This window comes from Uranotaenia lowii, unplaced genomic scaffold, assembly GCF_029784155.1.
Source record: "Uranotaenia lowii strain MFRU-FL unplaced genomic scaffold, ASM2978415v1 HiC_scaffold_53, whole genome shotgun sequence".
NCBI classification, from domain to species: domain Eukaryota; kingdom Metazoa; phylum Arthropoda; class Insecta; order Diptera; family Culicidae; genus Uranotaenia; species Uranotaenia lowii.
This window is the reverse complement of record NW_026598456.1, coordinates 83831-104253: the sequence shown is the minus strand read 5'-3', so window position 1 is coordinate 104253 and position 20423 is coordinate 83831. Positions and strand designations below refer to the sequence as shown.

The 20423-nt window shown below is 39.4% G+C and overlaps 6 protein-coding genes across 9 annotated transcripts; 3 read left to right on the top strand and 3 right to left on the bottom strand.

Moving 5' to 3' along the window:
* The first annotated feature begins 6457 nt into the window (after positions 1–6457).
* LOC129760249 (G2/M phase-specific E3 ubiquitin-protein ligase-like) lies at positions 6458–8377 on the top strand. Its single transcript, XM_055757856.1, has 3 exons — positions 6458–6677; positions 6794–7352; positions 7409–8377. The coding sequence occupies exons 1-3, from the start codon at positions 6519–6521 to the stop codon at positions 8359–8361; spliced, it is 1671 nt and encodes a 556-aa protein (XP_055613831.1). The 5' UTR covers positions 6458–6518; the 3' UTR covers positions 8362–8377.
* Positions 8378–8819: 442 nt separating this feature from the next.
* On the top strand, positions 8820–10016 carry LOC129760245 (INO80 complex subunit B). The gene is made up of 2 exons (XM_055757849.1): positions 8820–8964; positions 9032–10016. Exons 1-2 carry the CDS (start codon positions 8931–8933, stop codon positions 10009–10011), a joined length of 1014 nt encoding a protein of 337 aa, XP_055613824.1. The 5' UTR covers positions 8820–8930; the 3' UTR covers positions 10012–10016.
* LOC129760246 (dynein regulatory complex protein 8) lies at positions 10016–10896 on the bottom strand. 3 transcript variants are annotated; one of them, XM_055757853.1, is made up of 4 exons: positions 10794–10896; positions 10494–10734; positions 10219–10429; positions 10016–10054 (listed from the first exon to the last, which is right to left on the bottom strand). In XM_055757853.1, exons 1-4 carry the CDS (start codon positions 10813–10815, stop codon positions 10043–10045), a joined length of 486 nt encoding a protein of 161 aa, XP_055613828.1. In that variant the 5' UTR covers positions 10816–10896; the 3' UTR covers positions 10016–10042. The 3 variants fall into 3 exon arrangements, with proteins under 3 accessions (XP_055613828.1, XP_055613825.1, XP_055613826.1); XM_055757850.1 differs by having other exon boundaries at positions 10019–10162; XM_055757851.1 differs by lacking the exon at positions 10016–10054 and having other exon boundaries at positions 10057–10429.
* Positions 10897–11019: 123 nt separating this feature from the next.
* LOC129760247 (BTB/POZ domain-containing adapter for CUL3-mediated RhoA degradation protein 3) lies at positions 11020–13205 on the bottom strand. The gene is made up of 2 exons (XM_055757854.1): positions 12774–13205; positions 11020–12470 (listed from the first exon to the last, which is right to left on the bottom strand). Exons 1-2 carry the CDS (start codon positions 12937–12939, stop codon positions 11746–11748), a joined length of 891 nt encoding a protein of 296 aa, XP_055613829.1. The 5' UTR covers positions 12940–13205; the 3' UTR covers positions 11020–11745.
* Positions 13206–13383: 178 nt separating this feature from the next.
* LOC129760251 (intraflagellar transport protein 20 homolog) lies at positions 13384–15280 on the top strand. Its single transcript, XM_055757859.1, has 3 exons — positions 13384–13602; positions 14552–14706; positions 14773–15280. Exons 1-3 carry the CDS (start codon positions 13479–13481, stop codon positions 14887–14889), a joined length of 396 nt encoding a protein of 131 aa, XP_055613834.1. The 5' UTR covers positions 13384–13478; the 3' UTR covers positions 14890–15280.
* LOC129760250 (probable protein phosphatase CG10417) lies at positions 14937–19071 on the bottom strand. 2 transcript variants are annotated; one of them, XM_055757857.1, is made up of 6 exons: positions 18687–19071; positions 16945–18038; positions 16696–16883; positions 16452–16633; positions 16175–16372; positions 14937–16112 (listed from the first exon to the last, which is right to left on the bottom strand). In XM_055757857.1, the coding sequence occupies exons 1-6, from the start codon at positions 18795–18797 to the stop codon at positions 15777–15779; spliced, it is 2109 nt and encodes a 702-aa protein (XP_055613832.1). In that variant the 5' UTR covers positions 18798–19071; the 3' UTR covers positions 14937–15776. The 2 variants fall into 2 exon arrangements, with proteins under 2 accessions (XP_055613832.1, XP_055613833.1); XM_055757858.1 differs by having other exon boundaries at positions 16951–18038.
* Between the last annotated feature and the right edge of the window lie 1352 nt (positions 19072–20423).

Sequence of the window (20423 nt, the reverse complement as noted above, 5' to 3'; positions counted from 1 at the left end):
CTCGAACTCACGGACATCGACTTAGAAACAAGGTTGCCGAAAAAAAATCTGTGATTTGACGAAAAAAAAAGTCTGAGTTTCTGTGATTTTACCTAAAAATTCTGGGTTTCTGTAATGCTTTTTCCATCAATTTCTTTCAAATGCAAGTCAAATTACGTCTTTTTATAATTTTACTAAAGAAAAATTAATCAACATTACCAATTTTATCATATTTTTCCAATTTTAAATAATAATCCAAAATTTACATTGACAAAAAAATAGAATTTTGAAAAAATTCGAAAGTCTGTGAAATCTGTGAATTTTTCTAAAATGCTGTGTTCTGTGATGGAAATTCTGTGAAATTATTGATTTTTCTCTGTTTTCGGCAACCTTGCTCAGGAAGCAACTGACTTGCCAACTGAGCAATATCACAAAAACGAAATCCAAGGTGATTAAAGTAAATTTTTGAAAATTTCCACTCCAATATGCTCTGTACAGGCAGGTTTAGGTTGAATTGCAACAATGTTGTTTGTGGAATAAAATGACACTATAGAGAAGAATTTTTGATATGCATTCATTAAAATTTCATCCGTGTAAGGTTGCGGTACACCTCAGGTGAAAAATGAAAAATCATATTATGTCAATAACTCACTCAACTTGCTCGAATTCGGTGTTTTTTTCGCGGCCATTTTTCTTCGGTAGTCCTTGAAGGGGAAAACTGAGAGGGTAAAATGACCCATGCCATTCGTTCTCAAAAGTACACTAGTTTATGACTTCGAATGGTGTTTTTCTTCATTTTTTTTTTTAGAAAACGAGCTTTTTTCAGCATTTTTTAGGTAAAAAGTTCACAGAAACAACTTTAATTCTTAGAAATAGCAAGATTAATGGATTCTGCATAAAACTTGTTATTTTTCATGGTTAGCATATAAGGTTTTATAGTCAACCAGCCTGCGTAATCTGATGAAACTATATCTTATCGTTTTTCCACTCGTGTGCACTTTCGGAAGACTATAAAAAATGTTGTTGCATTTTACTAACTTCCCACAAATTTTAACTGAAATCAATCATATCAAAATTTGGGCAAAATGTCCGAAAGACCACATGTTTTACGCTCAAATTTTGAATGCTGTTAACTTTTGAGAAAAACCGAATATCAAAACAAAATGTCATTTTTTATTTACTGACTCCTAAATTACGATTAGAATGCATAATCATAACATGTTTCGTCCTTGTTTGAGTTAACAAGGTGCACTAATATTCGACTCGAAAAAATTATCTGCTGCGATGTTTGCCGCGATATCAGCCAAGAAATTGTATTCGTTGCCTACCTTAAGGCGTTTTACCTATAAGGATATAAAAAAAGTGAATTTTGAAAAGTAAAATTTTCGGTTAATTAAGCAATAATAAATTATTTTTCGCCAAATATGGTTAGTATACGAAAATACAATGAACATGTAATTCAAAATTTTGTGTTTCAATTATTATATTCCGTACCTATGTATAATCATTGTTCCATTTCTCACCACCACCCTTTCGGTATGGTGCGTTCTGTCCATTAGTATTGGCGTCTTACTCGGCGGCTTGTTTTCTAGCTGTTTAAGATTTTTACAAAAATATAATCAAAATCGTGTTTTTTCAGATCAATTCTTTTTGATAAGACGTAAATGTGATCCCTGAATGGTCGTGAACTTACAATTAAGTTCATAGTGCTTTAGCTTCTAGTGCTTAACTGGTGCGTCTTGTACGTTTTCCCCTACATTTTTCTTTTCCTTTATTGAGAGTTTTATCGAAGTTATTCATTGTAGTGAGTACCTAATTTTCAAAAAAAAAAAATCTAGATGATATGTTCTAGCCTTCAACTGCATGAGCTATGCGTCCATAGAAAAAAAATAATGTCAACAGAAATAACATTTTTGACCTCCAACTAAGTCATTTATACAAAAAAAAGTTGAAATTGAATTATAGTTTTTATTGTTTAAACGGTGTATGAAACGAATTTTCTTAAGTTTTATTATATTGTTAATTTAATAAAATCTTTTATAGTGCTGAATAAATGGTGATACGGTCAAAATTTGGTCAATATCAACTTGACATATTTCTTTCAATTTTGCATTCAAAAAACCTGAACACCCCTCATTTTGAAGGTGTGTGTGTGTAGAATGTTGCTCCTGTTTTGATTTTGGAATTCACTCTTCAGTTGTCAAAGAGCCGTCCTAGGAAGAAGAGTAGCGTATCAAAATTTTGCCCGCGCTTCGCGAAAATCCGAGCTACTCGCATGCAAAGCTAGCAAAATCGCTAAAAGTTGCCAAATCAACCGTTACAAATGTAATTAAAGTGTTTGGGGAACGTTTGTCGACAGCCAGGAAGTCTGGATCGGGGAAAAATCGAAAACCGGAAGCCGCTGAGAGAGTTGCCGGTAGTTTCAAGCGAAACCCTAACCTCTCTCTCCGAGATGCCGCAAATAAGCTGGGTGTATAGTCTACATGCATCGAGCATCGAGCCAAAAAACGAGCCGGACTATCGACTTACAAGAAGGTAGTGACTCCAAATCGCGATGATAAACAAAATACGACGACCAAAGCGCGATCCCGGAGGCTGTACACGACGATGCTGACGAAGTTTGACTGCGTGGTAATCAAGGGGCTGAAAGAGAAGGAAATTGCCGAACTGACATTTCAGTACCGCACTGACGTTTTGGTTCCAAAATGCCATTGAAATCAAAGGGGAACTGACGTTCTGGTTCCAAAAAGTCGGTACGGTCCGTTTGTATGTGATTTGACAGTTGCTTCAGTCTTTTGGTAGTAATGGACGACGAAACCTACGTCAAAGCCGACTACAAGCAGCTTCCGGGACAGGAGTTTTATACGGCAAAAGGAAGGGGAAAGGTAGCAGATACTTTCAAGCACATGAAACTGTCAAAGTTCGCGAAGAAATATGTGGTTTTGCAAGCCATCTGTACCTGTGGCTTGAAAAGCAGCATTTTCATAGCTTCCGGGACTCTCAACCAAGAAATTTACGTGAAAAAGTGTTTGAATAAACGTCTGCTGCCTTTCCTGAAGAAACACGGTTGTTCCGTACTGTTTTGGCCGGATTTGGCATCTTTCCATTACGGTAAAAAGGCCATGGAGTGGTACGCCGCCAACAACGTGCAGGTGGTTCCCAAGGACAAGAACCCTCCCAACACGCCAGAGCTCCGCCCAATTGAGAAATACTGGGCTATTATCAAGCGGAGCCTAAAGAAGACCAAAGAAACTGCTGAGGACGAGCAGCAGTTCAAGGCAAACTGGCTTTCTGCGGCGAAGAAGGTGCACAAGGTGGCTATACAAAATCTGATGGCAGGGGTTAAGCGTAAGGCCCGGCAATTCGGATTTGGAAAAGCGGAAGCCTAACTACATATTTTTCCTGAATTTTATACTAATTAAACTTGAAAAAGAAATTTAATTTGATTTTTTAAATAAACGATTTCACCGATTTACACGCGTTTTCCCTTGACCAAATTTTTACCTTAGTTTACCTTACCGCACTAACCCTTAAAGGCTAAAAAATGTGAAAATAAAACTTCAAGGGGCAGTATAGGGTGTAGTGACATGACGTTCGATTACTGATGTCGAACCCTTTTAAGTTTATAATTTGTATAATATTATGTATTTATTTATTTATTTAAGATTTCTGGTCAGCATAGACTCCACCGAAAATAATTTGCATAAATTTAGGCAATATTTTTACATCATAGCTAATGGTATTGTATATCGCCTTTGTGTAGGCAATCAAGGTGCTTTTAACTTTAACCTATATCAGCACAAGCACGTGAAAAGGGTCTATGTTCATTCATGACGTTTCATGTCCTTTTTTAAATCGCTTAATGAAATTCACGAGTAATCTTTTAATTCTATATGGTCAAAACGGTGCATAGGACCATTTTAAACGTGTTTTTATCGATACGAGAGTATTTTCATGAAAAATTGCTCGCAATTGTTTATAGAATACGGTTACCAGATCCTGCAACACCAAAAAGAGTACATTGAGATCATTTACCCAAAAAGTAAGAAGAAACGATATAACTTCGGTTTTCTGAGCTCCCAGCCATCAGATTAATACAAGATTCATTTAATTATCGAGCATTGCGCCCGGAAGGTATGCAAAACAAAAGATAAAGGATGTACATATTTCGTTTTAGCTGATGAGGCTCCTACTAACTTGAATAAGCGGGGTTCTACTGTAATTGGAAACCGAGATATGTATACTTAAATACTGTCAATTTGTTGATGTTATGCAAAAAATAGATTATTCATAGAGATAGCAGTATTGAGATGATGATGCTGAAAAACTACAAAAAATAACGATATAAAACAATCCATTTCCATTTTTCTTTACTTATTGACGCGTACATTTCTTTTACAATCATCATTTAAGATTTATGTGAATTTAAGCATGTTACCTACCTACCTGCTACCTACATGTTGATTACTGTATGCATACTTAAAGGCGCTTGTCGCGCTCACTTTATAACGACAAAATATGCATGTTTATGAAAACAAGATGTTAAAGTAATTTGTTGGTATTCCTTTTGTAGTTTTTGCATCTAATGTGAAACAAACTCATAAAATGGAAGATATATATGTCGTAGCCATTAATTGTAAAAAGTTTTTTTCTGATCAAATGTCTTTCAACAAAAAAAGAGTACATTTGGTAAAATTTCACAAAAAGAAGAGTACGCCCATTTCTCGATCGAAAAAGAGTACGTATGGTATCCCTATTATAGAACCTAGCTGGAGTATGAATTTCGTCTAAATGTTTTGTACATCCTTTGCTTTGTACTGATGTCTCATATGTGTGAGTGATATGGAGATAAAATTTCCCCTATTTTTGACAATAAGTTCTCTCTATAGGAGTGAGTGAATAGCTCTTTGCATTTTTCTCTTTTTAATGTTTTGCATCTAGGCTAGGGATACCTTACCTACTCTTTTATGAGTACACGTCTTTTTGTGAAATTTTACCAAATGTATTAATTTTTTTTTTGTAAAAAGACATTTGATCAGAAAAACCAACGTGTTTCTTTTATTTAAGGAAGTTGTTTCACATCTTTTTCAAAAACTACGAAAGGAATTGCTACGAAAGCTTTGAGATTACAACAAATTACTTCATTATTTGCTTAAATAATCATACATTTTAAGTCGTTATAAACTTATAAAAAGTCTTCCTTGACCTATTCACTAAGTTATTTTGTAACTTGAAGGTTCCCGTAAATAAAAATCACAATTACAATAAACAGTGAGCGCGTTTAGCGCCTTTGAGTATGCAAACAGTAATCAATATGCACAAAATGTAGGTCTAGAACAGGATTATTTTAAAACAAAATTTATAATTGTCATGTAAGTCACATAACCTCCAAGGCATTAACAGTATTTGTATGAATCGAAATATCTCGGTGCCACAGATAGCATGAAATATGTACAGTAAAACCCTGCTTATCCGAGCTCTGATTATCCAAACTTCCGCATTATCCGAGCCACAATTTTCATCCAAAATCCATGCAAAAAGGTGTTTTTTCTTCGCCATATATTGTTTAATACCTTAACAATTGACGGTTTTGGTAAGTTAAGGTTAAAATATAAACTTGCCAGAAACGTCGATTAAAAAAAATATATAATCCATGTATTTCAGAACCGAGCTATGCGCCTGAATGATATGCAAAACCAGAGCAAATTGATAGGGTCTGTTAATGTATTTCGTTTAATTCGAGGTTTCACTTATCCGAGGTGGTTCCTCCCCCGATTACCTCGGGTAAGCAGGGTTCTACTGTACATTCTTTTGCATACCATCCAGGCGCAAAACACGATAAATATAAGGATCTTGTGTCAACCTGATGACTGAGATAACGCGTGAGCTCAGAAAACTAAATTTCGGATGTTCTACAGTTTAACGTTTCTCCTGATCTCAATTGATCTCAATGTACTCTTTTTGTTGTTGCGGGATTGGTAAACCTAATCCGGACCGTTTGCTTGAAAGGGTGTATAAACCTGTATAAACCAACTTTTGTGGCGAAAATGTCATCTTATGGATATATATCTTTTAGATCCTTTGCTCAAAATCCATTTTAAAGCTAATGGAAATTGATAAACTAAAAACAGTTTTTGTGATAAGTAGTGCTAAAATTGGGCTATAGAAGGAAATATATAGAAGGCATATAAACATTAAATATAAAAACAAAAACCTTATAATCAATGTTCTATAATTGAAAAATTTTTGAAGTTTGTAGCAACCACGTTTTTTCAAATTTTGTATTACGCAACCTTTGTGAAATTATGGAAAATTTAGGACTACACAATAGCAGTGGGTCAGCTTTCCGCCATCTGTTCTGTTTTATGAAATATTCAACCAATTTTTCTCAGTGTAAATGTCTTCACACGCAGAGAGCGCTGTATAATGCTTTTTACAATTTGATGTCAGCGGTTTGTTTTGAATTTTAAATTCGCAGAAATAAGCAGATCAGTTCGCGCTCGTACAAGTTCCTTTTATTTCAAAAGTTTTCCTTTAAAATGAACATCGACGATGATCTCCTGAGCGGTCAAGATAACCCGTACTTCGGTATCGATCGGCTGCGGTTCATGTCCTGTCGCTGCTGTGCTCGGAACAGCCCGTTCCTGTTTTATCTCCCGCCCAGCAACGATTTCGCCAAGTTGATACCAGGACTTCAGGTGGGTACCATGGACTGAAATGCTCCATTTCTTTTTTTATGTTCTAAACTGTTAAAATATTTTAAATACGTTGGCCACTTTTCGAATACGTTAACCACGCTTTTATGTGCTTTTAGTTAAATCAACTGATATTTTGTGTGCATTGCCTACCGCCAGTGGATCAGCTTCGAGAATGCTATCCCGAAATCGAGACGAGTATTATCAAAGAGACAAATTCCTTAGATCTCTTCAAGGGGTTCGAATACGCAAATCCTTACTATCGGAAGTATGCCAAAATAGATCGTATTATCATCACAGACGATACCTTACCGTTGAACATCCCATGTGATGAAATGATTGAGCTGGAACAGACTGAAAAGTTGGATAAGCTAATAGAGTGTTTTCCAACCGTGCATCGGTTGGAAAATAGACGATACCAAGGATTAGAAGAAATTGGTCAGTTGCTTTTTGCCAAAAGTCAAGAACTACAAAATTATTACCGTGAACAGCGAGGGAAAAATGGAATGATTGCTAAACGCATTGAAACATTAGAGCTTAATCCAGAAGATGATGTTGAAGTAGCAGTTGAGGACCATGATAACCTCCTACCAATGGAAACTGGAGAAATCAGTGAGGATTCATTACCAAATCAACTGATTCAATTTAAAAATCAAATTGAGCTTACCATGACAGAAGGTAATGATTATGAAATCTGTTCGAATTATGTTTATACTCATCAAACAAATTTACAGACATTGTAGATAAAAGTCTTTGCCAGGAACCGTTTCCGTATGTCGTCGCTGATCCACGTTTCAAGCTTAACGTACTCGATTCCAGCTCCGAACACCTCTGTGACATATGCTTGTTGAGCGATAAAAGCCGCATCAAGTATGGAGAGTTTATCGAGAAACCGTTCGCCAGGAAAACCATTCGATGTCATTACTTTTGTCTCCTTTCGGGACACTATCTAAACCAACAAGGAATGGACAGCTCTGGAATCTTAGGTTTTCTCTTAGATGATATTATGAACTCATTTAAACACTACCGTTCCATTCAATGCTACTATTGCGGGAAATTGTCTGCTCCGGTCAAATGCAGTCATGATAAATGCACACGATGGTATCATTATAGTTGCGGTTACAAGAATAGCTGTGTAACGCAGTTCGCAGATCAGTTCAATTCGTTTTGCCACGAACATTTGCCGTTTCAGCACCCAGAATCACATGGGCCAGATACACTTTGTTTAATCTGTTGGAACCAGATTGGACCGTACAATCCAGTGTCGAGCTTTTGTTCCATTTGTGAACCAGAAGAGGAAAATTCAGTGCCCGAAATAATTTGGTATCATCGAGCTTGCATGCAGAGGTCCGCTTTTGCTTCGGGCTACTATTTCAAGTGTCCCAATTGTCACGATAAGGAATTTGTGCAGTATGCCCGGCTGCATGGAATCTTTGTACCGCAGCGAGACGCAAGCTGGGAACTGGAAACAGGTGCGTTCAAGGATCTACATTCGACCAAATGTACAGCCGCTGATTGCAGATTCGGAAGCAAAGCATCGGGCAAGGGAAGTTCTGGTGCTTCTGATTTGGTGGGCTGTAAAGCTTGTGGAGGAGCTACGATGCACACCGTTTGCGCCCAGCTGGATAATCCGGACGATTATGTTTGCTCCAACTGTATGGATGCAACGTTTATAAAACTATTTTAATAAATGAACAGAGAATGAGGGAAAATACGTTTTATTTTCTAAAATTTGGGATAATATCTTTGACATTTTTCTCGGTAGGTACGTCAGAATTATAATACAAAATGACAATTTAGTCGTCTATCAAGAGTTGTTTGAGATTTAACTCAACTTCAAATCTTTTTTTCAATTTATGAAACGTTTATAATATAAACGTTTCATAAATTGAAAAAAGATTTGAAGTTGAGTTGAGTTTCCTATAGTATATTAATTTATCTGCGTTTGTGTTTCTATATTCCCTATAAAACCAACTTATGTATTTTTTCGCCATGGATTCTAAAACTCAAAAAGTTTTGAAAACCGTTATCAATAATAAGAATGAATTATTTTCATCTTTGTAGTTCGACCCTAAGCACACCTCTCGCTTTTTACCACAGTTGATTCACATATGTACGATGTTTACAATTTTTAGTACCGCTGCAATCAAACTAATTTCCGTACTTTTTGTTGTGCTCCATAAAATCCTAAAGTATTTAAAAAAAATCGATCAAAAATCTTAACAAAGTTAACAGATTTACTATCAAAATCATAAGATGGGTAAGAAAAAGGACCTGGACCTAGAGAAAGGTATGATGATTCAATATTTTTCGTTTCCTGACGCCTTGTATTTACAAAAGAATTTTCCAAATTTCAGAGGAAGATTTTCACGGGTTTTCCCATAAAAAGCATAAAAAACATAAGAAGCACAAGAAAAACAAAACCCAAACGGAACAGCTGGTAGAATCGTTCGAGTATGGTGTTCCAGAGGAGGTGGAACAAACGGTTGAAGTTATGGAGGAAATCGAATATATGGAGGCCGATCCGGAACCGGAAATTATTACGGAACTGGAAACCGATGTCACCGGTTTGAGTGCAGCCTCGTTAGATAACGATACCAGTATGATGAGCCAGTCCAATGTATCGCTGGTGGCCCCTTCACCGGGAACAAAGACGACACCCCAGAGCAGCAAAAACCAATCGTTATCAAAATCGAAGAAGAAAAAGGGCAAAGGCAGAGATAGCGGCACTTCCAGCGAGGAAGAACGATGGCTGGATGCAATCGAGTCCGGTAAGCTGGAAGAAGTTGACGATGAGCTTAAGAAGATCAAGCCGAAGGATCCTAAGCTGATGACGGCTCGACAGAGAGCGATGTATGAAAGGAACACCGATAAAGAAACAGCTGGTCCGGTTGGGGAAATTTTGATGGCTTTGCCAACAGGATATAAGGAAAAAGTGATGACAGCAGAAGCTATTCAAAAGGCACAGCTTAAATCGCAAAAGCGGAAACAGATGGCAGATGAAAAGAGGGAAAAAGACAAAAAGAAAACGATGGAGAGATTGCTCAAGAAGCAGGACTCGAAATCAGTGAAGGCCATAAAAAATAAGCCAGTCAAAGCTCAGATTCCCGTTATTACGTACGTGAATACCGTGGAGGGGGCTTCGATATCGTTGCCCCCGAATGTGGATTTCCCGCTACAAGCGCAAGCTCCCAAAGATCCACCGAAAATAGTGCTCTGTGGAATGCCAAATTGCACCAACATCAAACGGTACAACTGCTCAAAGACCAATATTCCGCTGTGCAGTTATCGGTGTTACAAAATGAATGTCGACTCAATAAAACAAATTATTTGTTAGAAGAATGCAGGTTTTATTGAAAGATTTGGTTTTAAAAGTCGACCTGGAAAGAAAAAGTTTGTTAACGTTTGTAAAATTTGAAAATCGTTTTACGCTTCATTTGACTTCGCAAGCTATCGGCAAGCGTGTATATTGAATCTTGAGGTTCGTGCTATTTCAAATTAACAGGTTAATAATTGATAACTCAATTTGCGAACATATACTCACTAGCAGTTGATTCAAATAATTTTCATAAGGGATTCGATCGGTTGACATATCGACTGCAACGGCCATCATTTCTTCCAACTCTTCGGCCGTAAATGGTTCTCCCTCCTCAGTAATCAATTTGGTCATGTACTCGCGATCGACAAACCCTTTACCTTCCTGATCCAAAACGCGAAAAGCTTTCAGCAGCTTCTCCGGGGGAGCCGGTTCCAGCCTGAAAAAGTTTTTGAATTCTACCTGAAGCATATATTATAAACAACAACCGGACAAGAACTCACTTATGCTCAAGTATCAACTGGCTGACGTACGGGAGAAATTTGGACAGATGCACCGTGCCGTTCGAGTCCTCGAATTCGGTAGCCGAAATGACTTCGTTGACGTCGGCTTCGGTCGGTACGCAACCCAGGAAGCGCAATATGGTACCAATTTCGCGGACGTCCACCGTTTTGTTGCAGTGGTGGTCGAAGATGAGAAAGGCATCGGCAACGCGCTTTTCCAGCTCGTTTGCAGGATCGATGTCTGTTAGGAGAATTGTAGATTAGCTACTTTCCACTTTGATTGATTGAATAAATACCTACCTGGATAATCCAAATCTGCCATTTTAAACGAGTAGTTTGGAGAGATGAAATCAAATGCAAGTCGAGTCCGAATTCTTTATCTATTGATTTAATAGAAATTTCGTTGCCCGTGACAACCACCTGGATGGAATACTACTGAACGCATTCAAGCGTTGTAAATATTAAGGGTTTATATTCAAAAGTTCCTAACTAAAAGGCGAGTTAATGTGATCGTTGAATGAAACTATTGTTTAAAATTCCATATTCATTTATTAGATTATTTATGACAGTCATCGTTACAAGTGACATGATTTGTTGCACAGTTGGAAACGCATCGACCGGGAACTTTTTTTACAATTATTATTTTTCTGCGCCGATGCCTTTGAAAGTAATGTAATTGTATATAATATGTATAACGCTGCTGAGGAATATTTTACAGTTGAAGCTGCGAAACTTCAAATTATCAATAATCATCCTTTAAAAATGTCTATTTGAGTAAGCCATGTAAGTCATGTGTGATTGCATGAGACGAATAAGAGACTTATTCGGAGAAGCATTTTTTAATCAGGAAACAAACACAGTTTGTTTCCTCTGTGTAATCTACGTGAGGTGGAATTTAATTTGAAAGTATAGTTTAAAAATACAGGCAATATATTCGTATTCAAAAGCAAGCAAAATGATGAAAAAAATCTCACGCAAAGAATAATAGGATAACAAGGTACCAGTGATTGAATTAATTTGAATATTTTAATAGAAAACAAAAAAGGTTTCTGAACAATTTCTAAAATATTTGAAAATGTTAGGAAATCTATTTCATACACTTTCAAACATTTCAAAACTGTTCCAAAAATGTGGTCGATCCCGAGAAGAAAATTTCTCAACGGGATCCCTTCAATAAGCTCGAAAACCAAATGCATTTTGCTCAATTTCTCTTTGGCAACAACTTTTTACGTATCACCAACTGATGCGTAAATCATGTGGGATTGTTTTGCTTGTTCAGGCGCAATCGGGCCAGCCCGGTTCGTTCCTCCTCTTCGTCGCTGGTGTAGGACGAAATACCGCCGACCGCACCACGTAGCGAGGTGGCCTGCATCAGCTCCTGGTCCGGAGCGTTCTTGTTTTCGTACAGCAGAATGTTGAGGGTTTCTTCGAAGATACGTGCCTCAGGAAATTCAACCTTGGTGTGCTTCCTATCGGTGGCATACACTATCGAGGTGCAGCAAACTTCGGCCACCTTTTTCCCATTGCCATAGAATGACCAGCAGCAAATTTCGCTGGATCCGATGACATCTTTGATAAAGAACACTCGGCCACTGAATCGCAACGAAAGTTTATCGAACAGTTCGATGTTTTTCAGCAGATTATCGTCAGATGTGCTGGTGTAGCTGTACTTATTGTTGTGCCGATTGATCAACAGTTTCACCACCGGTTTTGTGGCCGTGGTAATCAGATACTGTTCCTCTTTCTGGGACGTTATCAACGGGACCCGACAAATCGGTTCTGATTCACGTGATTCGCGTTCCTTTTTGGCGAGAACTTTCTCGCAAGCTTCGCCCAGCTCCTCGATACAGTAATACTTGGCTTCGGCCAGCAATTCAGCAATGCCCTTGGTAGTTTCCGGCAGAGCCACGCTACCGTCCCGGAAAAAGTTCAATATGGTACCGAAATGTGTTCCGCAACGGTCGATGAGAATCCAACCTGTGAAAGGAAATAAAAGAACCATTACTTATGAAGAGTATGAATACGTTGCGCGAATTTTTCTTAAGTTTAGATGAAATTGAGAGAACTTTCTATGCTTGGACGAATAGAGTGAAGCAGCGGTACAATTGACTTTAAACGAAAAAAAAAAAAGATTTGAAAATTCATCAATTTTAAAATTGTGGAAAGAGGTCGATAATTTTCTAACAAACATAATCTCAAATATCTTCCAAAGAACACAAAAAGAGAAAACAATGAATCACCCTGGCAGGGGGTAACTGTAAAAAGCCTAGCTTAGTTTACCTTCTGAATCGGTCAGCACCTCCATCCGGCCGCTGAACATGGCCCGCAGCATCGTGTCCTGTTTGCACAGGGTCCCAATCGTAGTGTAATGTAACGAACCGCCCACATTCAGCTTCACGTACTGCGATGGGTTGCCCTTGATCAGCGTTTTCTGGTCACCCGACATCCTCCTCCTGCTGGACGAAGACGATGATGGCTGCTGTTCGTCTGGTTGGGCCTCAATTTTGACTGCTTCCGGCGGTGGTGTTCTGGACACGCACAACCGCACTCGGGCCAGGGGAAAAACTACAAACTAACTACGGTTTACGGCTGGTCCGAGCTGTTCTCGGAGGTGCTAAATTTTGTCCGGAAATTTCTTTTCGCTGCGCTCCGTTACTTTTCACTGTGGGTGATGGGCAGCAAATTTTCTTCTGATGATTATGGGCGGAGTGACGAATCCGCAGCTGCCAAAACCTCAAAACAAATCCATCCGGCTTTATTTGCAGCGGTACGCAAAACCTTTTGGTTACAGTAGAGGACTTTTAGCAGTACTCATGAAAAGTGGTATGAAAATAAATGTAACGGGCCTCGAAGCATGGTCGCCATGGAGATGCTATTGATCAAACAATCACGTGGGTTGTATCACCTTTTTGGTTCACAAAACGCAAATAAACATTGGGAGTCAGGTACAAATTCTGAGAAACTAAAATTTCTTTAGAACGAACAATGAACGAGGAATTCGGCAAGTCTGGTTTATATGTCGATGATCTGTACACGTTGCGAGTGATTGATCCTGATGTGGCCAACGAAACCAATGATCTTCGAGAGGAATGCGAACAATTTACGGACAGTGAGTTAGAGATGTATCAATTCCATTTGAAATTAACAGGCATCGGAAAGTGGTAAAGACTGATTGAATTTGACTGACGTGATAAAACCAAAGCAAAAACGCCTGTATTTATACTATTGAAACGATGGCGAAGATGTTTCTTTTCCCAGATCGGTAGCTGTTTTTCCATCGGACCGATTACTGTCAAAAATAAAGGATATCATTATGATTCGGTCCGGTTTTAATTCGAAATCGGTCAGTTTTTCTTGACAGTGCTTGCGTCGTCCGAAAAAAATGCTTCATTTTCGCGCGATTTCGGACCAAAACAGTACCCGATTTTGGACCGATTTTCATCCTTTTTCCGATTATGGGTTGTTCCAGCACTGATTTTTAGATCTTGTTCACATATCTTCGCAGCGTATATGTCTAATCCGTCTCTCGAATCCCCATTTCTATTGCCCCCTGATTTGAGGTCCAATAGCTAGGCAATTTAATCTCAACCTACTGCCTCTGTGCTACTGCCCAGTAACGTGAAATATGAAGGATTTTCTGTGTTAACTTCAATCGACTTGTGCTTTTCGACACAATGTTGGTTGGCTGCTTTTGAGGTTTTCTTTTGGCCCAAAAGTTTTGGGGTTCAAAGGCCGGTCTGTTCCACTTAACACTCAATCACCACCCCTGCTTGACATTTACATTTACGCGATTAATCTTGACCATCTTCCCAATCTTGACAAATCTAAACCTCCGAATGGTTACAATAGATAACTCAAGCGACTATCTTAGTCGATGTCGGAAGAGCGACCTACCGATCATCATGTTGTTAAGGTCGCTAAAGGTCAATTTACGAACGATTTTATTTTTGGGCTATGATTTTTTTATGGCATTAGTTAAAATCTCTCACCGATGATGAAGTCTAGAAAAAAAGGTAAACTATACTTTTTAAAACCCGTCATTTCCATAAAATTTTCAGAGTTGGAAGAGTTTCGTCGGATTATCGAACAGTTTTCCACCATCGTCGAGAGCTTTGCCAGTGAGGTCGATCGAGAGAAGATGCGAGCCATCGGGGTGCAGAACCTGTTGAAGACTTTCTCAAAGCAACGGGAGGCGGAACAACAACAGATACAGGTTTAAACACTGGAGAATAAAGCTAGTTTGACCTGTTTGTCTAATTCAAGTAATTCTCTGTTTCAGAGTGCAATCATTGAAAAAATGGTTGAGCTGGATAAGCTAAAAATCGAGTTCCAGTACCTACAGAGGATTGAATCGGAGCAACAAGAAATTATAGACAACTTCTATCAGAATCAATAAACGGGCAGCGGTGATACTTCACTATCGGTACAATTAAAAAGTTTAAATATTCAACCAAAGACACTGTATTGTCCTCTAATTGGACCACTACGAGACTTGTGTTTGAGTTATATCATACCTGTTTGTTGTAGTAGTAGAACTTTTTTTTACTTCATGTTTATTTCATCCAGCCTGGACGATAACTTACTTTTTAAGGATGCATAGGTTTGTTTTGCGTGAATTACTCCGAACAAATATTTACATGACCCAGGGATTTGATTATTACGATGTCTTTGTCGTGTTTTATTACCGACTTGGCTGGTAAATATACGGTCTTACTAAGGAAAAACGTGTCGTTTTTTTTTTGTATCTAAGAACTACACCAGTTTATTCTTGCCTGAATAGGGTTACACTATCAAACTACTACAATTTTCTGGCTGTTCAATACTTTAGAGCGTCAACCAAAGCATAATTTAAATTCTTATATTTTATATTAGTAAGTTGTATAATGGAGACACTCTTCAGGTTGGTTGATATACAATTATTCAGAACAATTATTATGTCGTCAGATGGTTTCACGGCTTTATAAGAAATACTGAACATATGCAATAGAAATGTTGAATGTGTGTGCTGGGTTGTCACTTTCTACCTCTAACGGGGGGTTTACAAATGTAATATTTTCTGGTTAATCCACTACTTTGTCAAACAGCAACACTATTAGCTGGTGCATAAGTAAAATTGACCAATTTTCGGCGGCTGGGTTAAAATCCAAATTAACAGCAGAACGATTTTTGATTTTTTTTATATGAATATTTTTTACTTTGCGGTGACACATTCCCAATGATAAAAACAAAACCGGCAAGTACTTACTAGGTGAGTAGGTATGGATGAGCTTATCTACCGAAGATTCACGTCGATGAAGATGCAGCATCTTCGCTTGAATCCATGGCAGCCGAACTGGACTCTACGGAAACTACCGTGGCTTCCGCTTCCTTTTCATCAGTCGCGTCAGAGCTGGCGGGTTCTGCATCAGCCTTGCTGCTCTTGTCGTCTGTTGAAGTTGTACAGGTTGTGGAACTGGTCTTTACTTTCTTGCAATCGGCAGATTCGGGATCCGGAGATGCTGCGCGCTTCCTCGAAGCTGAACCTGTAAGCTTGGGCTTAAACTGCACGATGATGGCCGTCATGTTGTCACAACCTGTGCCATCGCCCTTCGTGTGCGGGGCCAAACAGTAATCAAACATCTGAGAAAAAATAATGCAAGTTAAATTTTCAATTTTTCACAAGGTTTGATAAAAAAAAACACCTCTTCGCAGATCTCGGACAGCTTCTTAGTGGGATCCCGAATGCGTTCTTGAACAAAGTCAACCACATCATCGCTGGTCATGAAGTTCCAAATACCGTCGCACGCCAACACCATAAAATCGTCCTCTGGACCAATCGAAATTCTCTTGATGTCGGGCAAAGCGGAGATCATCTGTTCCTCTGGAGGCAGTTTCTTGTTCTAGAATTGGTGGAATGATGAGTTATTGGAGTTATAAAATAGAAAACTTTTTCAAGATGAATTTTGACACTAAGCTTACCATCTTGTAACCGTGATCGCCGATGGCGCGCGACAAATTCAGACCCCCGTTAACGCGACCATCCAAGGTAACCCGACCACCAGCCTTCTGTATCCGGTCGAATTCGATCTGGTCCTCCGGTTTGTGGTCCACACTCATTTCCAAGGCTTTACCATTGCGGCAAACCACGCATCGAGAATCACCTGTTTGAAAGAACACAAATTGAATACCATTCCTAACTTTGTTTTGAGATTATAAAATATACCAGCATTGGCAACAAAGAGTTCCTTCTCATGAAGTAGAGCAACAACGGCCGTACAACCACTATCTTTTCCTGGTTCATCCGTGATGTTACTCATAAAGGCTTCATCTTCTTCATTGATGTAATCATCCTCTTCCTCCTCTTCGTATTCGCCTTCCTCATCGTCTTCCTCTTCTTCGATGCCCTCCTCACTGTAGACGAACATACAAAATATTAAAAATCATATTTCATTGATCTAAAAAGACAAGTTACCCATACGGATCTTCCTCTCCATCCTCGGTGCTCGAGGTCTCAGCAACTGGTGGGAATTCCTCATCGGTTTCAGTATCATCGTCTTCGGAGTCGTCGATAACCTTGGGGGCTCCATTTCGAGCTGCCCGCTTCTTGGGCGATGCTGCCGACGATGATGATCCAGCTCCTGCCGAAGAACTGTCAGCATTGGAACCACCAGGCGCGTTAGCTGACGATGAACCTGCAGCAGCACTTGAAGAACCACCGGCATCTTTGTTGCTGCTGCCACCACTTGAAACGATACCATTTTCGGCTGCCGATGATCCTGCAGCAGATGATGATGAAACCACTGATTTGCTGCCCCCTTCGCCGTTGACTTTGGACTCGTTTTCCCCGGATTTAGATGAAGAACTGTCCGGAGCGCATTCCTCTTTCTTGGTCTTTGCGGAGACATTTCCATCGGTGTCACTTATTTCGTCGCTCTGTTCCGCTGCTGTCGATTCCGGTTTTTCGGTCCCCTCAGACTTGTTGCTGCTGGAGCTGCTAACCGTGGAATCGATTGCATCGGCGGCTTTACTCTTGCTGCTCGAAGCATCTGCTTCTTGCGAAGACGAACCTGCTCCACTGGAACTGGCGCCTGCATATTCTTCAGGCGGAGGAAGTCCCATTCCCTTACGTTTTCCCTTAAGATAGGGTGACAATGGTTTGGAACTACTTCCTTCCTTTAATTTATTTAAAGGATTTTTCTTATCTTTTTTGTACATTTGGAGAACTTCGTTCAATGGCATGTGTGCTTCCTTGCGCAAATTGTCGACATTATCGTCCTCTTCTTCCTCGTCATCGTCATCCTCCTCTATTGCTTCTTCGCCGTTCGACTTTTCGTTGAGTTTTTTGAGCTCTTCGATAACCTTGTCTTCCAGCAGAACACCGTCGAACCCGATGAAGGCATCCTTTAGGGCTTTTTCAAAGTTCTTAAGTTTATAGTTGTCCAAAGATTTCAGGAACGCTGGCAAATACAAACTACAGTATTGGGCAACCTCGGCTCCACCGTGTCCATCGTAAACGGCAAAGAACGAAGTTTTCTCGTCGAAAGTTAAAATACAGTTGTGGGCGTCCTGGGAAGAAATTTTATCAATTATTGACAGAAAACTTTTGGGTGATAAGTGATTATTTTTATACTGACATCATCAGCCAATGTTTGTTTTCTTCGTTGAAACATACGGTAATCTTGATTTAGAATTTTGATAGAATCAAGATTTGCTATTTCTTTGCCTCAGATAATCAATTTATTGAGGATCAAAAGCTTGAAGTTAAAAAACTTTACAGAATGTTTAAGTTGTCCTGGCCGAATTCATATATGTAGTAAAGTTCTAAATTTGCATCAGCTTAAAATATTATAATATCAGTACTATAAAAGATAAGTTTCAATTCCAAGTAATTCTCGGAAAAAAATTCAATTATCTCAAAATTTATTTTCTTAAAATTCATATTAAATTTTGATAAACCATCCAAGTTATTATGCAGAAATGCAGACTACGAAACGCACCGCGTTCAAGAAACCGACACCACATCGAAACACCATGGTTTGTGATTACATCGCGTGCTGCCTTGCAGTTTTCTTCTTTTTTTTCAACTCGCTCGAGTCATCTTCGCAAAAAAGCAAGAGAATCAAGATGCCGGAACAAAACCATGCCGGGCAGCATCGAAATAAAACAGCCCCTGTGAGGCAGAATAATCTCCACATGTCCTCCCCGTAAATTTACCTCCTGACTGATTCGCCATCCCTGCATCGAACTGGATCCGGTAGCCAGAAAATCATTGTCCTCGTCGCACGATTCCTTGCTGGTAATCGGTTCCGATAGATACGCGCCCATTTTTCGTTACCCCTCTGCGCTGCTGCTTGAAACGATAGACGATGATGGTGGGAACACTCTAGTTTTCTTTTGCGATTTACGAGCACAAGCACAAGTTTCCGGCAAACAAATTGTTCACTAGAGCGAAGTTCAAAACTTCCCGATGGCGTTGCACATGAAATAGACCGGAATCCGGATGATCACGATGGCAAACATTTAATAAAACCGCGGACGAGGCGCTTCCGATCGAAGTTTTCACTGCGGCGGCGATTTTTTATGAAAACACTGAGCGAGCAACAGAGGTGCCAGGTGTCCTGATTGATCAGGATTTGTCCTGATTTTCGAGAAACTTTCCTGATTTTTCAAAAACTCTTGATTTGTTCTGATTTTTTAAAACTGTTCTTATATTTATGAACTGAATTATTCTGCTTTGCATAAAAACATCTCGAATATAATCGAAGTTTTAGTTCAATTTTGAGGAAATCGAATGAATCTGTAATAAAATAGATAAAGCCATTTAACGGATGGTAGTCTTCGGTTCAGATATTATTTAAATGGTGTTTTTCGATATCAACTACATGCCAGCCAAGAAGCTGCTTATTACTATTTGATCGATCTCATCACTATTGGTCACCCTGATGCTCCACTTAAACGCCTAAAGGTATAGTGTCCAGCTGAACCCTTCAACCACCGCTTGAATGATGCCAAGTTTTTTGTTTTTATTGTCTTTGTTTCTATATTGTTAATTCGCGGGAAAAGTTGAAATGGATTGTGAATACGAAATAAAATTTCTCTTTCGTTTCGGACGTCCCACAGAAAAGTAGTGTTTAATTTCCTATCCGCAATAGCTTGGATAAAACATTGGTGCCGTGACCAGGATTGGGAAGCTTTCGCCATGAGTTTGTTACTCTTGCAGCGTTAAGCTACCCCGACCTGTAACCTGCAACGTAACCTAGGCGCGATCACGCTTGGTCTACTACATCCGACAGTAAGCCGCCGTTAATATAGTGTCTTCAAAAGCAACATCACCCAACCACAGATGACCCTTTTGGTGTACCGCAACCCGTCAACAACCTGCTGTAACAACCCGATTCCGGTTCAAAATGTCTCCAGTCCATTACCCACTGATCCAGCCTATATAACAAAAAATATAGCAACCCGGGTGGGTTGTACTGGTATTCAGGTCCAATACCAGCCATCCGGGCATCGTCTGCTGTGCTGGCTATCCGACCAGTATTACGCTACGAATGGTTTGTCGCAGTAAATCTGCATCCAAGGATCTCTGTCAGCCCTATTTCCCAGATGAGCCGGAATCCAATTTTACCCAGTCCCGAGGCAAACATCTTTCATGCCGAATCGTCGAACTGTCTTACCGAGAAACAAAGCCATCCACTTCAACTAGCACACGCCAGAAATACGTCTCGAATGGAAAGCACTGATGTCCATTGTCGAGAATCAGCCAACCGGGAACCTGCCGCACTGATCGCCGATCAGTGCTCACTTCACCTTCATCCCAGAAGAATTGATGATCCAGATCTCACCCCATGGTTTCTGAATCCTGTACCCAGCAACAGAAGGAGATCCGATACAATGTCCGTCCAGTTCCGAGCCAACCTGCCCCGTTGTGCCCCAGATATCCTGTTAAAA

Bases quoted from the DNA above. Each gene is read 5' to 3' on its own strand.
- LOC129760249 (XM_055757856.1), top strand. From the start codon at position 6,519: ATGAACATCGACGATGATCTCCTGAGCGGTCAAGATAACCCGTACTTC. The intron at 6,678-6,793 runs GTGGGTACCATG...ATGTGCTTTTAG, and splicing joins AGTTGATACCAGGACTTCAG to TTAAATCAACTGATATTTTG. The intron at 7,353-7,408 runs GTAATGATTATG...ACAAATTTACAG, and splicing joins TGAGCTTACCATGACAGAAG to ACATTGTAGATAAAAGTCTT.
- LOC129760245 (XM_055757849.1), top strand. From the start codon at position 8,931: ATGGGTAAGAAAAAGGACCTGGACCTAGAGAAAG. The intron at 8,965-9,031 runs GTATGATGATTC...TCCAAATTTCAG, and splicing joins GGACCTGGACCTAGAGAAAG to AGGAAGATTTTCACGGGTTT.
- LOC129760246 (XM_055757850.1), bottom strand. From the start codon at position 10,815: ATGGCAGATTTGGATTATCCAG. The intron at 10,735-10,793 runs GTAGGTATTTAT...TTCTCCTAACAG, and splicing joins GGCAGATTTGGATTATCCAG to ACATCGATCCTGCAAACGAG. The intron at 10,163-10,218 runs GTGAGTATATGT...AATTTGAAATAG, and splicing joins ATTATTTGAATCAACTGCTA to CACGAACCTCAAGATTCAAT.
- LOC129760247 (XM_055757854.1), bottom strand. From the start codon at position 12,939: ATGTCGGGTGACCAGAAAACGCTGATCAAGGGCAACCCATCGCAGTAC. The intron at 12,471-12,773 runs GTAAACTAAGCT...TTCCTTTCACAG, and splicing joins GGTGCTGACCGATTCAGAAG to GTTGGATTCTCATCGACCGT.
- LOC129760251 (XM_055757859.1), top strand. From the start codon at position 13,479: ATGAACGAGGAATTCGGCAAGTCTGGTTTATATGTCGATGATCTGTAC. The intron at 13,603-14,551 runs GTGAGTTAGAGA...TAAAATTTTCAG, and splicing joins ATGCGAACAATTTACGGACA to AGTTGGAAGAGTTTCGTCGG. The intron at 14,707-14,772 runs GTTTAAACACTG...TCTCTGTTTCAG, and splicing joins CGGAACAACAACAGATACAG to AGTGCAATCATTGAAAAAAT.
- LOC129760250 (XM_055757857.1), bottom strand. From the start codon at position 18,797: ATGGGCGCGTATCTATCGGAACCGATTACCAGCAAGGAATCGTGCGAC. The intron at 16,884-16,944 runs GTAACTTGTCTT...GTTCGTCTACAG, and splicing joins GGAGAGGAAGATCCGTATGG to TGAGGAGGGCATCGAAGAAG. The intron at 16,634-16,695 runs GTATATTTTATA...TCTTTCAAACAG, and splicing joins ACTCTTTGTTGCCAATGCTG to GTGATTCTCGATGCGTGGTT.